The 15437-nt window shown below is 51.3% G+C and overlaps 1 protein-coding gene across 3 annotated transcripts in view; it reads right to left on the reverse strand.

Annotated features, from left to right (window-relative positions):
* Window positions 1-611: 611 nt before the first annotated feature.
* IFFO2 (intermediate filament family orphan 2) overlaps window positions 612-15437 on the reverse strand; it is a 35138-nt gene continuing 20312 nt past the window's right edge. The window contains exons 3-9 of one of the 3 annotated variants that reach the window (XM_081341493.1): window positions 14401-14496; window positions 12234-12374; window positions 11143-11285; window positions 10452-10572; window positions 6584-6676; window positions 6141-6271; window positions 612-5213 (exon numbers count right to left, since the gene is read on the reverse strand). In XM_081341493.1, coding sequence (XP_081197619.1) covers window positions 5108-5213; window positions 6141-6271; window positions 6584-6676; window positions 10452-10572; window positions 11143-11285; window positions 12234-12374; window positions 14401-14496 — 831 coding nt within the window. In that variant the 3' untranslated portion in view covers window positions 612-5107. Of the gene's footprint in view, window positions 5214-6140; window positions 6272-6583; window positions 6677-10451; window positions 10576-11142; window positions 11286-12233; window positions 12375-14400; window positions 14497-15437 lie in introns of all 3 variants that reach the window. The other 2 variants (XM_081341492.1, XM_081341494.1) reach the window with 2 other exon arrangements.

The following is a 15437-nucleotide window of genomic DNA, read 5'->3' on the forward strand; positions in this document are numbered from 1 at the left end:
ATTTATTTATTTATTAATGGGACTTATATCCCGCCCTAATCTCCCCGAAGGACTCAGGGCGGCTCACAACAACATATAACGGAAATGAAGATAAAATTAAAAAAGTCATCTGTGCAATAAATTAAAATTAAAAATTAAAAATAAATTAAAAAAAAAAATAACACAAGAGAATGTAAAGTCACCTCCCAGGATATGGGGGGGGGTGTGGAAAAAACCACCCACTTTTTCCTTTTTTGACCTTAAGCCTGCGGCTTTTCACCCTTCCGGTTGGAATAAAAAAGCCTGCCAAAGCACGCCTGCAAACATACGGCATTCTCTCTCGTTAGGGTCTTCGCGGAGGAATAGCAAAGGGACCCCCACCCCAAAAAAGAGGGTCTCCGGACGGGCCAAGGAGACCCTCCCCTCCCCAGCCTCGCTTACCTTAAAAATGGATGGATTCTTCCTCCATGGGTGGCACTTGGGGGCAACACGAGGCCTGGGAGCACGGGGGGGGGGGAGGGTAAGGCCCATTGGGGAAGACTGGCACCCAAGACCCAGAGGGAGGGAGGGTTCGCACCGGGGAGGGAAATTGGGGTGCAACTAAAAAAAAGAGACCCACGCAAAACTTTTAGTAACCAGAAAATTTGGCATTTATTGTTCAGGGGGTTTCTCTTCCTCGGAAACCAAGAGCGACCGTACCCCGTTTCCCGCCCGCCGGCCGAGAAGCTTCGAGAACGTCCCTCGTTCACAAGAGAAAAAACCCGTTTGGTACATTGTCGTACGAAAGGGGGAAAACCCCCCCCCAGAGATAAACCCACCACCCTTCCTAAGGGAGAATCGGGAGGTGGGGAGGGAGACGGGGTGGGGGGTTCAAAGGAGGGTCCAACCACAGATGTGTACCTGCCGCCTTCTCCGAGAGGGCGACATTGGGGTCAATTTACCCCAAGGTGCAAAAAAAGGTGTGTGGGTGGGTGTCACGCGTTGGGAGGGGGGAGAAAGGAAAAGCGTTGGCTCAATGCGTGCGGAAGGTTTGGCACAGGGTGAGGGGTGGGGTGGGGGGACAGGGTATGTGGAAACCACCCCCTGGAAGATGGGGGGGGGGTTCCTGAGGTCACCAATTCTCAGTGCCCGATCCATCATTTTTAAAGTGGCGCAAGAAAAGAGGGGGGAAACGACACCCACAACCCTTTTGGAGCGAGCTTAACCAACGGCTTCTCCTGGCAAGCGCACAAATAAAGACGGAATCTGGTTTAAACACCCGCGCCCCCCCCCTTGAAAACAGGCCGATATACAGAATATAAAGCACAATATGTACAACACGGTAAACGTCTCCATGCCAAACGCAGTCGGCTTTCTCGTATCAAGAGACTCCTGGGCCGACCTCTCGAGAAAGCGGAATAAGGTTTGGGGGTGACTTTTCATTAACTATTCGCAGGGGTCTTCAAACTTGGCCCTTTTATGACTTGTGGACTTCAACTCCCAGAATTCCTCAGCCAGCATGCCCAGCTGAGGAATTCTGGGAGTTGAAGTCCACAAGTCATAAAAGGGCCAAGTTTGAAGACCCCTGAACTATTGCTTGCAATCGTCCTTTTCTACACCCCCACCCCCACCCCACCCTTCATTCCTTCGCATGCACCCCAAACGTGGACAGTACGCGTTGGTGGCTTTGGAATGAGAACGATGCCGTGGGACGAAGAAGAAGAAGAACAACCAGGCCATGTTTTTTTTTAAAAAAAAGGATAAAAAAACACCGTTTTTTTGGTCTTAAGCAGCTTTGCAAAAATGTTCCGACTTATTCCAGCTTAAAAGTAGATGCAGACCCAACCTTGCCGTTTACACAACCTTACACAACAAGGATGAATTGGCTTTGAATCTTTTCACCACTGGACCTGCCGTGACGTCCGAGATCCAAGAGGGAAAAAGGACGGGAGTTTCTGCTTCCCAAATCATTTCCCTCGCATGCTGTGCGGCAACAAAAGTGTGATTGGCTTGATTTTAAGGAATAGGTGCCGGAGCTGAGAGAACCGTCACCAGGCTTAAATTTAAATTTGCTGCGTCCTCATCATGGCTTGAGCTAAAATTGAATTACGCCGATCCTGGGAACGAGATACGGTTTCTTTGGACATTTTATTCTCTCTTTTCCTCCCCCCCCCCACCTTTTAAACAACATGCATTCGACGAAGTAAAGGCGTCTCCCCCCCAAATGTGGTACAAAACCCAGTTTGCTTAGGAATTGGACAGACCGCCGTCGCCCTGCTAACAAGCAAAGGAAAAATGTTAGCTCCCCCCCCCCCTGCCCCTAAAAAACCCACCAGAAAAAACGAGATTGGTAAGTCTTTTAAAAAGTGTCGCTGGGACACGGTCCTGTGAAGACAAAACAAAGTATTTACAGCAGAGGTCTTCAAACTTGGCCCTTTGATGACTTGTGGACTTCAACTCCCAGAATTCCTCAGCCAGGTATGCTGGCTAAGAAATTCTGGGAGTTGAAGTCCATAAGTCATAAAAGGGCCAAGTTTGAAGACCCTTGATTTACAGCCTTACGGAAGAGTGGCGGGGGGGGGGGAAGAGAAAGGAAGTAATTGAATGTATGTCCTGTAGCCCCACCGATATATTTATTATTATTATTATTTTGCTTTTCCTGGTGCGCTTTCAATCCCCGGAGAGACCCACCCCCGTCCGCGCACTGTGCCAGCACCATCAATGCCCACGGAGCGAAGCCACTCCTGACCGCAATTACGCACCGCTCTCTTGACCCTTGAATCGCTCGCCGCTGCCCATGCAGTGGCAAAAAAAAAACCTGAATTAAAGCCTGCGTGTAACGTTTGGTGACCACCGCTTTGTGCGATCCCGGAGCATCGCAACTTTTATTGTCTTCAGCAATTTCTCCCCACTTCCCTTCCACACCTACACAAAAGCCGCCACCACGTCTTCTCTGTGACAAGTTGCCCAGGCCGTCCTCGGGGGAAGTGTCAAAAAAAGCCAAGATGTGAGGCCGGACACGTTCTCCACCCCGTGCGGGTAAAAGCGGGGTGGGGATTGGGTTGCGCACCTGCCATCTTAACTTTCGGACACCCCTCCTGTGGATAGGGGTTCGGAGCCCACCTTGTTCCAGCTCAAAGAACTGCCCTCGCGCCCCCAACGCCAGGCGACGGCCCCTTCCTCGCCTAGGTACCCACCCACCCCGCCAGCCAGGACGGTGCCCACCTCCTACCAACCTTCATTCACGTGCCCTCCGTTAAAAGCTTACACACCAAACCCTGCTTGTGCGTTCAGAAGTAAAACAGTAACAGGCACAACGAAACGGGGGAATCCGCCAGCCGCCCAATTTTGGCGGCGATGGAAGAGAGCGCCCGTTCTCAACAGCCAGGCCGCGAAACAACTGTGAAATCCGACAGATGTTCCAAGGGCAAAACCGAAGCGTTGGGCTGGGAGGAGAAAAAGAGCCCGATCCGGGCACGGGCCTTTTCGCAAAAAAAACCCACACCAATTTAAAGCAGCCCAAATTACAATGACCTCAAGGCAAGTTTTTTTTTATGAAAGTACCGTGTATCGACTCTTTAACAACAACAACAACGACAACAACAAAAGAAAAGTAATAATAGGAGTGTGGGAAGTTGGTTGGTTTGAAGGAAAGAAAAGGATGCAATTTTGGCTAGGGGGAAAAAAACAGCGAAGGAAAAGCAGTTTGGGAGAAGAATCCACACACACACACACAGACACACAACCAAAAACTCACCGGGGTTGTGGGGAAAAAGTGCCCTAAGCAGCCCGTCACCGGAGGGGGTCAGTCTAGACACGGTGGCTTCTTTGCAAAGGACCGAAACCGCACACACACACCACCTTGGGAAGAAGTTTCACAGCACAGAACAAGAGCAGAAGTGTGCACAGCTGGAAGGATGTGTGTGTGTGTGTGTGTGTCTCCAGCTGGCTTCAGGTGTGGATGGGGAGAGGGGGGGGGTGTCTCCTAACTGACCCTCATCCTGCCACCGTTCACATCGAACGGCCAGCCGCCCACAGACGCCAAGCAATTAATTGGCCAGCCGGTCGGTCGGGTGCACACGGTGTTGCCACCAAACGTGAGCAAGAGAGAGTGAAAGGATGAAAGGGGGGGGAGAAATAAAAATAAAAATAAAAATAAAAATAAAAATCGTTTGCTTCCTTTTTCAGTGGCCTGCTTGTGGGATGCGCCGACCTCTCCCGAGTGGCACGTCCACACCCCTCGTCCCCAGAGAATACTTCGCGTCAGTGGAACGCAAAACACGAGGAGGGCATTTTCGGGTGCCGCCAGCCTGGACACCCCCATGGCTTCCCTCCTCATCTCTTGAAGCCCCCCCCCACCCCGAGGCCGGGAACACAACGCCCGGCGCTCGGGGAAGAAGCAGCAGCAGCAAAAAAAAAAACACACAACAAGAACAACAACAACACAGCTCTCCAGCCATAACGGACATAACCCCAGGCCGGGCCAAGGGTACCAAACCGCCGAGCGCCGGGGAGAGAAATCCCAACGCGGCAGAGACCCAAACGTGCCGGGGAGAAATAAGGCAAGCAAAACACTCTTGCTTTTTTTTTTCTTCTCGTTTTTGTTTTTTTGCATAGTAGTTAAAAAAAAACTGGGACCCTTCCCCACCCTGCGGTCCCCTTCTGGCTTTGCCGCGGCGGCCTTACCTCGGCTCGGCCACCCTGGGCAGCCAAAGGAGGACGTTGGTCTGGAGCCTCTCAAGCCCACCTTCCCACCCCACCCCACCTCCCCCGTCCCCAGGAGTTTGCCTTCCGTCCCGACGCAGGCGGACGTGCCACAGCCCGGAGCGAAGGCACAGGTAGAACTGCAGCTTTTTTTTTTTTGTCACATTTGTCGTGGACGGAACAGTACAAAAGTTTTTTTCTCTGTGTGTGTGTGTGTGTGTGTGTGTGTGTGTTTTTTTTTTTACAGCACCAATCCTGAGATGACGCGGGAGGGCCGAGCCCTCCGGGAACGCCGGCCGAGGACGCTGAAGTCCTGGAGCCCTCATATGCTGCCGGTTTTCGACTTTTGCCCAGGTTTTTTGTAAGTCTTCTCTTCTCCCCGTCCCGCACCCCCCCACACACACACACACCCCTTTTCTTCTGTGCCCCGCGCTCTGGGCGTTCATCAGCTGACCATCGGCTCGACGTCGGCGTCTCGATCAAAGTCGTCCTGAATCTCATCCGTGTTTCCTGAGTCGCTGCTGGCGAGTGAGCTGGGGGAGGGGGAATTCCTGGAGGAAAGACAAAAGGCGGGATCAGGTTACGAACCTCGGATGGATAGATAGATAGATAGATAGATAGATAGATAGATAGATAGATAGATAGATAGATAGATAGATAGATAGACAGACAGACAGACAGACAGACAGACAGACAGACAGAGATAGATAGATAGATAGATAGATAGATAGATAGATAGATAGATAGATAGATAGATAGATGGATGGATGGAAGGAATAAATAATAGATGATAGAAATGACGATAGAGATTTACATAAAGATATATATATATATATATATAGATAGATATAGAGATAGAGATAGAGATAGAATAAATAATAGATGATAGAAATGAGATATAGAGATAAATATTTAGATGGATGGATGGATGGATGGATGGATGGATGGATGGATGGAATAAATAATAGATGATAGAAATGATATATAGACATAAATGGAGATAGATAGATAGATGATAGATAGATAGATAGATAGATAGATAGATAGATAGATAGATAGATAGATAGATAATGATGGATGGATGGATGGATGGATAGAATAAATAATAGATGATAGAAAGGATGAGATATAGACATATATAGATATATAGATAGATATATAGATAGGTAGATAGATATAGAATAAATAATAGATGATAGAAAGGATGATAGATATACAGACAGATATGACAGAATAAATAATATGATAGAAATGATGATAGAAATGATGAGATATAGAGATATAGAGAGATAGAGAGATAGAGATAGATAGATATAGATAGAATAAATAATAGAAATGATGAGATAGATATATAGATATAGACAGACAGATAAAAAATAAAACAAAACACCCTCTACGGAACACTGGAGATCAGCCTCTTCCTGCTGCCTCCCACTCCCGCCGGGGGTCTTGGTGTGCCCCCCCTCCTCCTGCCCCACCTTTCCGCGGAGCCTTTGATCAGCCGCCGGCAGGTCTCCATCTGCACGTCCAGGCCTCGCTTCATGCTGCACATCTCCATGTACTCGTGGAGGTGACGGTTCATGTCGCTCTTCGCGGTGGCCAGTTCCAGCTGCGGATGGGGGGGGGGGAAAGGGGGAGAAGGACAGGCGGTTGAACGAGACCCCCCTGCCTTTTGCTGAGCAGCCCTCGGGCCCCAGCCCGCTCAGTGGACTTGGGCTGTGGACAAAGCGCATCCCTTCGGTAAGACGGCGACCGGGTCCTCCGCCCGTTTTTGGGGGGCGTCTGTGACACACCACGCGCCGTTTCTGCAGCCGAGGGACCACCGCCCCCCCCCAAAAAACCCAGTTTCATTCCCACCCCCTGCAGCGGAGATGGCCTTCCTTCCCTGCCTCTCCCCGGCCAGCTCATCCTTTCTCTTTACCTCGATCTGTCCTATGGTTTCTTGATATTCCTTGTCCCGGGTTTTGAAGAAAAATTCCGTCTCGTGGATTAAGTTGCCCAGGTTCTCCTCTGGCTGAAAGACACGCCAAGGGGCAGTGTCAGAATCCATTTATATTTTATTTTATTATTTTATTTTTTATTTTATTTTAATTCCATTTATATCCCGCCCTTCTCCGAAGACTCAGGGCGGCTTACAAGCTTAGCAGTAGCCTTCATTCTATGTATATGCCTGCTTTATTAGGGCTTTCACACACACACACACACACACACACCCAAGCGGCATTATTACAAAGTCAGCTTAATTGCCCCCAACAATCTGGGTCCTCATTTTACCTACCTCGGAAGGATGGAAGGCTGAGTCAACCTTGAGCCTGGTGGGACTCGAACCTGCACTAATTGCAGGCAGCTGGTGTTACTTAAGGAGGCATTCGCCCACTGCTCCACCAAGGCTCTAGATGATTATCACATTCATAAATCTATGTTTAAAACATTATTCCCCCCCCCCCATGGATTCTGCCATCTCCCGAGGAAGGCGGAGCGGATGTGGATTCAGCCTGCCTTAGGTTATTTCAAAGACCAAGGGAAACCTTTTGAACTGGGGGGAACAAAAGAGAAGAGGGCTTCTGGCTTGTGTGTTCTTTTAATTCTGGAGAGGAAGAAGGCATGAGCCTTGGTGGAGCAGCCGGCTAATGCCTCCTTAAGTAACACCAGCTGCCTGCAATTAGTGCAGGTTCGAGTCCCACCAGGCTCAAGGTTGACTCAGCCTTCCATCCTTCCCAGGTAGGTAAAATGAGGACCCAGATTGTTGGGGGCAATTAAGCTGACTTTGTAATAATGCTGCTTGGCCCCCCCCCCGAAACCCCTAATAAGCAGGCATATACATAGAATGAAGGCTACTGCTAAGCACATTGATTTGTGCTTCTTAGATTGTAAGCCGCCCTGAGTCTTCGGAGAAGGGCGGGATATAAATGGGATTAAAAAAAAAATAACCATAAAGATTCGAAGTTCCTTTTTTCCCCCCACGAAAGGGATGATAGAAGGATGGGGGGGGCTGACCAAATGGGGTTGAGGGAAGGGGGGTTGAACCGGGTATCCTTTGTAAAATTTCAATTTGTAAAACAATACTAAGTCCTGTCTTGTATTCCCACAACCAAGCATGTCCTAGTAAAAATTCCTTTTGGACTAGAACTGACTTCAAGAGTTTTTGTCTTCCTAAGACGTGGTTTGGGGTGGGTCCTGACAGGCAGGCTTAGGAGAGGCAGGGCAGCGAGGCCACTGCCTGGGGTCTCCGCCAGCCCAGCCCCCTCCCCGCCCGCCCCCAGCTCCTCTGCTGCCTCCTGGGGCTCCTTCCTTGGATTCGAGATGGGACAGGGATTAATATTCATATGGACTTGCACGTAAGGGTGTGGGTATATGCACACGTGTGTATGTGGCATGTTTATGTGTGTGCTATGTGCGTGCGTACCCTTGAGAGCAGGCAACAGACTTTCATTTTTAATGTGTGCCCGTGTGCCCAGAGTAAAAAAAAAATGACAATAAGGCAGGCGTCTTCCAACTTGGCCCTTTCGTGACTCATGGACTTCAACTCCCAGAATTCCTCAGCCAGGCATGCCATGTTTGAAAACCCCACGTGCCTGGCTGAGGAATTCTGGGAGTAGAAGTCCAGGAGTCATAAAAGGGACAAGTTTGAAGACCCCTGCAATAAAGGTTATCTTATCATCTTTTATCTTATCAGATCTTACTTTATATCTCATCCTATCTTATATCTTGTCTAATCTTATGCCTTATCTTTTATCTTATGTTTGATCTTAGCTCTTATCTTATCATCTTTTAACTTATCAGATCTTACTTTATATCTCATCCTATCTTATATCTTGTCTAATCTTATGCCTTACCTTTTATCTTGTTTGATCTTAGCTCTTATCATCTTTTATCTTATCATCTTACTTTATCTCATCCTATCTTATATCTTGTCTAATCTTATGCCTTATCTTTTATCTTGTTTGATCTTAGCTCTCATCTTTTCTTATCATCTTACTTTATATCTCATCCTATCCTATCTTGTCTATCTTATGCCTTACCTTTTATCTTGTTTGATCTTAGCTCTCTCTTATCTTATCATATCTTATTTTATATCTCATCCTATCTTACATCTTGTCTAATCTTATGCCTTATCTTTTATCTTATGTTTGATCTTAGCTCTTATCTTATCATCTTTTATCTTATCATATCTTACTTTATATCTCATCCTGTCTTATATCTTGTCTAATCTTTATGCCTTATCTTTTATCTTGTTTGATCTTAGCTCTCATCTTTTATCTTATCATATCTTACTTTATATCTCATCCTATCTTATATCTTGTCTAATCTTATGCCTTATCTTTTATCTTATGTTTGATCTTAGCTCTTATCATCTTTTATCTTATCATATCTTACATCTCATCTCATCTTATCTCTTATGTCCAATCTCACGCCTTATCTTTCATCTTACGTTTTATTTTAGCTCTTATCTTAGCTTAATCTTATCCAAGCCTGCACAAAACCCACCAGCCCTTCAGAGGAGGGACAGGCACCAAAGCTGGCCAGGTGTTCATTCTCTCACTCAACACCACTATACCTTCAGGTATAATTAAGATCAAAGGCTTCTGAAAGGTTGCCGAAGCCACGGTGAGTTTGGTTTGGCACCGACGTAGGACTCGAGAGTTAGCTAAGGAAGCGGAGCTAAAATTAAAAACAGGGACTGGGCCTGCTGGTGAAGTGAGGTTAATATTTAAACATTTGACCTGACTTGACTGGGCTGTGGTGGCGCAGTGGTCAGAGTGCAGCACTGCAGGCTGATTCTGCTGACTGCCCGCTGACTGCAGTTTGGCAGTTCGATCCTGACCGGCTCAAGGTGGACTTGGCCTTCTGTCCTTCCGAGGTAGGCAAAATGAGGACCCAGATTGTTGGGGGTGGGGGCAAGAGGCTGACTCTGTAAACCCCTTAGAGAGGGCTGCAAAGCGCTGCGAAGCGGCATATAAGTCTAAGGGCTACTGGTATTTTCTCTTTCTTTCTTTCTTTCTTTCTTTCTTTCTTTCTTTCTTTCTTTCTTTCTTTCTTTCTTTCTTTCTTTCTTTCTTTCTTTCTTCTTTCTTTCTTTCCTTCCTTCCTTCCTTTCCTTCCTTCTCCTCCCTCCCTCCTTTCCTTCCTTCCCAGTGGTTAGAATGCAATATTGCAAGCTGACTCTGCCCACAGCCAGCAGTTCAATCCTGACCGGCTCAAGGTTGACTCGGCCTTCCATCCTTCCGAGGTCGGTCAAATGAGGAGCCAGATTGTTGGAGGTGCAACAGGCTGACTCTGTAAACTGCTTAAGAGGGGGCTGCAAAGCGCTGCGAAGCAGCATAGAAGTCTAAGGGTTACTGGTATTTTCTTTCTTTCTTTCTCTTTCTTTCTTTCCTTTTTCTTTCTTCTTTCTTTCTCTTACTTTCCTTCCTCCCTCCCTCCTTTCCTTCCTTCCCAGTGGTTAGAATGTAATATTGCAAGCTGACTCTGCCCACAGCCAGCAGTTCAATCCTGACCGGCTCAAGGTTGACTCGGCTTTCCATCCTTCCGAGGCCGGTCAAATGAGGACCCAGATTGTTTTGGGGGGGGCAAATAGGCTGACTCTGTAAACCGCTTAAGAGGGGGCTGCAAAGCGCTGCGAAGCAGCATATAAGTCTAAGGGCTACTGCTGCTGCTCTTAATAACAGCAGTTCATCCATGGAAAGCGGGCCCTGAATGAAAGCAGAGTCCGAGTCGGGTCCAGGGCTTGGAAGGCAGAGGCTTGTCAATGGGGGGGGGGGGAGGAGAGAGAAGAGGCCCCCACTCACCTCTCCTGGGAGCTCCACGGTGGGGTTGCAGTTGGTAAAGTCTTCCCAGAGCAGCAGAGTGTCTTCGTTTTCCTCCCACGTCAAGCTGTCACAGTCGTCATCAAAATCAAAGGTCTCCCGCCTGCTTGAAGAGAGGAGTCCTCACGTTTACAACTCGGTTTTTCCAGCTTCGGAGGAAGCCCCGAGGACTGGCTAGCACTAGCGGAGGAGGAGGAGACCGGGGGGGGGGGCGTTGGGCCGAGCCCCTTTCCCTCCCGCCTGTCTTTCCTTCCGTCCTGCTTCAAGAAGGTAGCCCTCCAGAGGGCGCTCTGCACTAACCGACAGTCCTGCCTTCCCCGCTGCCCTGCCCTGCAAGAATCAAAGGGTGTCCTGTCCGCCCCCCCGCCTTCCCCCCCCCAAAAGCCCAAAGGAACAGGGCCTTGTCTGGGATTATTTTAGCTTTCCTTCTTTCCTTCCCACATCCTTCCTTCCCCCCATCCTTCCTTCCTTCCCCTTTCCTTCCCCCGTCCTTCCTTCCCCCCTTCCTTCCTTCCTTCCTTCCCCCCTTCCTTCCTTCTTTCCTTCCCTTTCCCGGAAGACGCACAGCCCCAGGTTGGTTTCTCGGGCCGGAGATACACACACACCCCGCCTCCGGCAGCAAAGCCTAAACAGAGCCGCCGAGGGGGGGGGGGGAGGAGGGCGAGGTACTTACAAGTGATTGAACATCCTCTTCATTTCATCGGTGATGTTGAGCGAGCAGCTGACCTCCTCCTCCGAGAAGCGGGCGTTGTCCGTCTCCTGCTCGGCCACGTCTTCTTCCGACGTGAACCGGCGCTCCTTCTTCTTGGAAGCCACCTTGACCGGAGGAGAATAGGACCGTGACCGACAGGCCGGGATGGGCTGCTGCCCCGCCAGAGGAGCGGGGAAGAGAGGGCGAGCGGGCGCACACAAGCCACACCAGAGGTGTTAAGTCAACAGGCCACGAGGACGTCAGGCGGCGCAGCAGAAGCAAGCCACGGGCGGCCTCGGGCCACTCGGCCAGCCATGCGCAGGCCCAAAACGGGGGTGGGGGGGTGGCGCGTGGGGTGGGGTGGGGTGGGAAAACGCTGAAGCAGCTGGAGGCGCTTAGGGCGGGAAGCTGCGGAGCAAGAGGAACTGGCGGGAGAGGCATCTTCTCAGCTTGTAGGGGAGAAGCCACCGCGGGGCCCGTGTCTGTCTACCGGCAGAGCTAAATCAGGCCAGGAAAACGGGCTACACGGAATGGAAGCCGGAGGAGGAAAAAAGAGCGGAAAACACACGCACACACGCACACGCGCACACACTCAGGGGTTAGTTTCAGACACCAGAGAATGAAAAGGAGACTCGCTCACGACCGTAGCCAGGGGACCCCGAGTGCCGTTTTGGGGACTGTCTCCAGCTCCCGAGGCTGCCCTTATTCCCCGCTTGGAAGTCGGGGGCCATTGGGGGCCGCCGGTGGCGGGATTAGGCCTTGGAGCCAACGAGGGGCTTGGGGTAGCCACTGCCGGCTCCCCTTGAAGGCAGCCAAGTGCTTGGTTCAATCCCACGCCCACCCCTAGCCGGGAGCTAAAGAAACGGGCGAGATCTCCAAGTGGGACTTCTTGAGAACTAGGTGACTCCTCCTGGGGGTCTGGCGCTTACGAACCCGGCCAGGAGGAGGGGAGGAGGGGAGAGTGGGGACCAGGGAGGTCATCAGTTCCACTTCTTCTTCTTCTTCCTCCTCCTCCTCCTCCTTAAAACCACACAGCCGTGTGTTCTTCCGCAGGGCCGGGCCAACCGAATCACCTGGAATATCTTGGTAACGTCTTCCGAGTTGCGCTGCTGCGCTACATCGCACAGCTTGGCTGTGATATCGATACGCCGGCAGATGTCCATGTCCACTCTCATGGCTTTCTCTTGGATCTTTGAGTCCAGATCTGTCATGGGCTGCGGGGAAGGACAGCAGGGGGGGGGCGGGTTACACACCTCGCAAGAGCAGAGGGGCGCTCCGCGGATCAGGCCGGCCTTCGCACGGGAGGCTGCCCCCTTTTCCGAGCACCACCAAGGCGCTCCGAGTCGTTCACGGACGCGGACAAAACGTTCCCCTCGAAGAGAGCAGTTGGGCGCTTTCCCAGGGTGTGGGTGTGTGTTTCTGTGTGTTTGTGTGTGGGAGACAATTACAGTGGGATACGGGGACTGTCTGAAACACAAAGTCCAACTAGGAAACTCACCGGCCTGCTGCGAAGGCAAAAGCTTCCTTTGACCTAGGCCGGGGGTAGGCAACCTCGGCTCTTTTATGACTCATGGACTTCAACTCCCAGAATTCCTGAGCCAACATAGTTGGCTCAGAAATTCTGGGAACTGAAGTCCACGAGTCATGAAGGAGCCATAGTTCAATGCTGGCTCAGGACTTCTGGGAATTGAAGTCCACGAGTCATGAAGGAGCCATAGTTCCCCCACGCTGGCTGAGGAATTCTAGGAGTTGAAGTCCACGAGTCATGAAGGAGCCATAGTTCCCCCATGCTGGCTCAGGAATTCTGGGAATTGAAGTCCACGAGTCATGAAGGAGCCATAGTTCCCCCATGCTGGCTCAGGAATTCTGGGAGTTGAACTCCATGAGTCATAAAAGAGCCGAGGTTGCCTACCCCTGACCTAGGTTATCTCGACCCAAAACTTTGTTGGGTTTCCCCCCCCCCCTTGAAAACATTCCGCTTCTCATCCAAGAAGCTTCCTCGGTTCTTCAGATGAGAAGCGAAACGTTTTCAAGGGGGGGAGGGGGAAGGAAAAATAAATAAAGCAACAACGAGGAATGTCCAGCCGCCTTTGGGACAAGCCGGAGGACGGAGAACCGCCATTGACATCTCGATGTCAGCAACCTGCCCTCCACGAGGTTCTCGTCCTCCGCTCTCTCGAGAACAGAGGATTTTAAGAGTCTTGGAATCTAAAGCCAACAAACGAAGTGTGTGTAGGTGTGTTGTGGGGGGGGGGGAGGAGGGGGAAACCCACTTCACCAAGACCCAAATCTGCGCGCAGCACGCAAAGAAGGAAAGCTGACATTTTTTGCCTCGGGCAATAAAACAAGAGGCTCACACACCTTTGCTATCCGGCCAGTTGTCTACCTGATTTTTCAACCGGACAGACTACACAACTAGGGTTGTCAAAAAAAAAAACAACAACCGGAAAGGCACGCTTGACACCGTCCAGTGTCGTTTTCTAAGACCATCGTTTTTGAAGGGGGAGGGAGGGAAGCACACCGAGCTAAAAACGAGAAGGGCTTCCCAGTCCCCAAACATGGCTTCCCCGAGCCTAGAACAGGGGTAGGCAACCTCGGCTCTTTTTGATGACTCACGGACTTCGACTCCCAGAATTCCTGAGCCAGCTTGGCTGGCTCAGGAATTCTGGGAGTCGAAGTCCATGAGTCATCAAAAAGAGCCGAGGTTGCCTACCCCTGCCCTAGAACAAAGGGGAAAGACACAACACGCCCCTCCCCCCAAAGAAACTCCAGCCAAACACGCTTGCAATCCCTGAATGTGGGGAAGGTCGTTCTCTGTAATCTGAACTCCCCCCCCAACACACCATTTGTCCCTGCAGGAGAAGCAGAGGAGGAGAGCAAATCAGCCTTATGAGGGATGCCCCCTGCCTTTGCGGTGTCATGCGGAGGAAGGGAAGGGTGCTGAGAGGCTGCCGCCCGGGCCCAGCGCTGGCTGGCGAGAAGGAAAGACACCGGGGTGCTGGTTGGGGAGGGAGCAGCAAGTTAATGCATCGACACCAATCGGAGGGGAAGCAGGAGGAGGACGACGAGCGGGCCGGTCCGATGCATTTGGGGGGGTGGGTGAGGGGGTCACACCAGGCGGGCAATCTTAACTACAAGCAGGCCCCCCCCCCAGCCAACCGGTGTCTCTGCCTGTCCTTCGGCGGCTTCACGAGAACGACCGCTCGGCTCCGACCGGCACGGCCGCCCGGGCTTACTTACGTCGCTCATCAGACCCTTGAAGACCACCAGTTCGGCTTTGAGTCTCTCGATTTTCTCATTGAGCTCCTCCTGGAGAGCTTCGGCCTCCTGGGCTTCCTGAAAGGAGGAAGGAAAGACCTGCCGTGGAAGACGCCGAGGCGGGAGCCAGACCCAAACGGTCCCGCTGAAGGCTCGCCTTGGCGCCACCAAACCCCCTCGAGGCTTCCTCGAGGCAGAGCGCAAGTTTCACCACCTATGCTCAATCGGGTCCCAATTTCGGGGCGGGCGCCAGGACCCGTGAATTTCTCGTTTTCCAGAGGGCGGTCCACCTTCCCGCCCACCACTGCTGGCAGGAGACCCGATCTCAGTCTGCAGTGGGTCAGCCCCAGTTTTTCCCCACTCCGGGATTCCTTGCTGCAGACGGGAAGGGCTATCCCAACTAGGGCGGCTCGAGCAGGCAGCCTGAGACTGCTCTCCGTTCAACCAGGAAGAACCGTCCAGAAGAGCAGCGGTCTCCACAAGCTTGTCAACCTTCGAGACTAGTGGATTTGAAACTCCCAGCACGGCTGGCTGAGGAATTCTGGGAGTTGAAGTCCACAAGTCTTCAAAGCTGCCGAGGTTGGAGAGCCCTGCAGAAGAGGAATGGCTACCAGGCGCTGGTCACAGCCAGGAAGGCGCCTCATGGGGGCTGCGGCCGAGTTTGCTCCCTGACGCCCCAACCGAGGCCTAGCAGGCCCCTGGGATTCCCTACTCAGGGGGCTCCATTGATATTCTTGTTCACGGAGTGAACAGGCTTCAGCTCCAGAGATTGGTGTATAGGGCAACCTTGGCTCTTTTATGACTGGTGGACTTCAACTCCCAGAATTCCTGAGCCAGCCGTGCTGAGGGGAAAGGGAGAGGTTTCCAAGCTGAGCCAGGCTGGCTGAGGAATTCTGGGAGTTGAAGTCCACGAGTCATGAATGGGACCATAGTTCCCCCATGCTGGCTCAGGAATTCCGGGAGTTGAAGTCCACGAGTCATGAAGGGGCCATAGTTCCTTCATGCTGGCTCAGGAATTC

The sequence above is a fragment of the Vipera berus genome (genome assembly GCF_964194415.1).
Source record: "Vipera berus genome assembly, chromosome: 17".
Lineage (NCBI taxonomy): Eukaryota > Metazoa > Chordata > Lepidosauria > Squamata > Viperidae > Vipera > Vipera berus.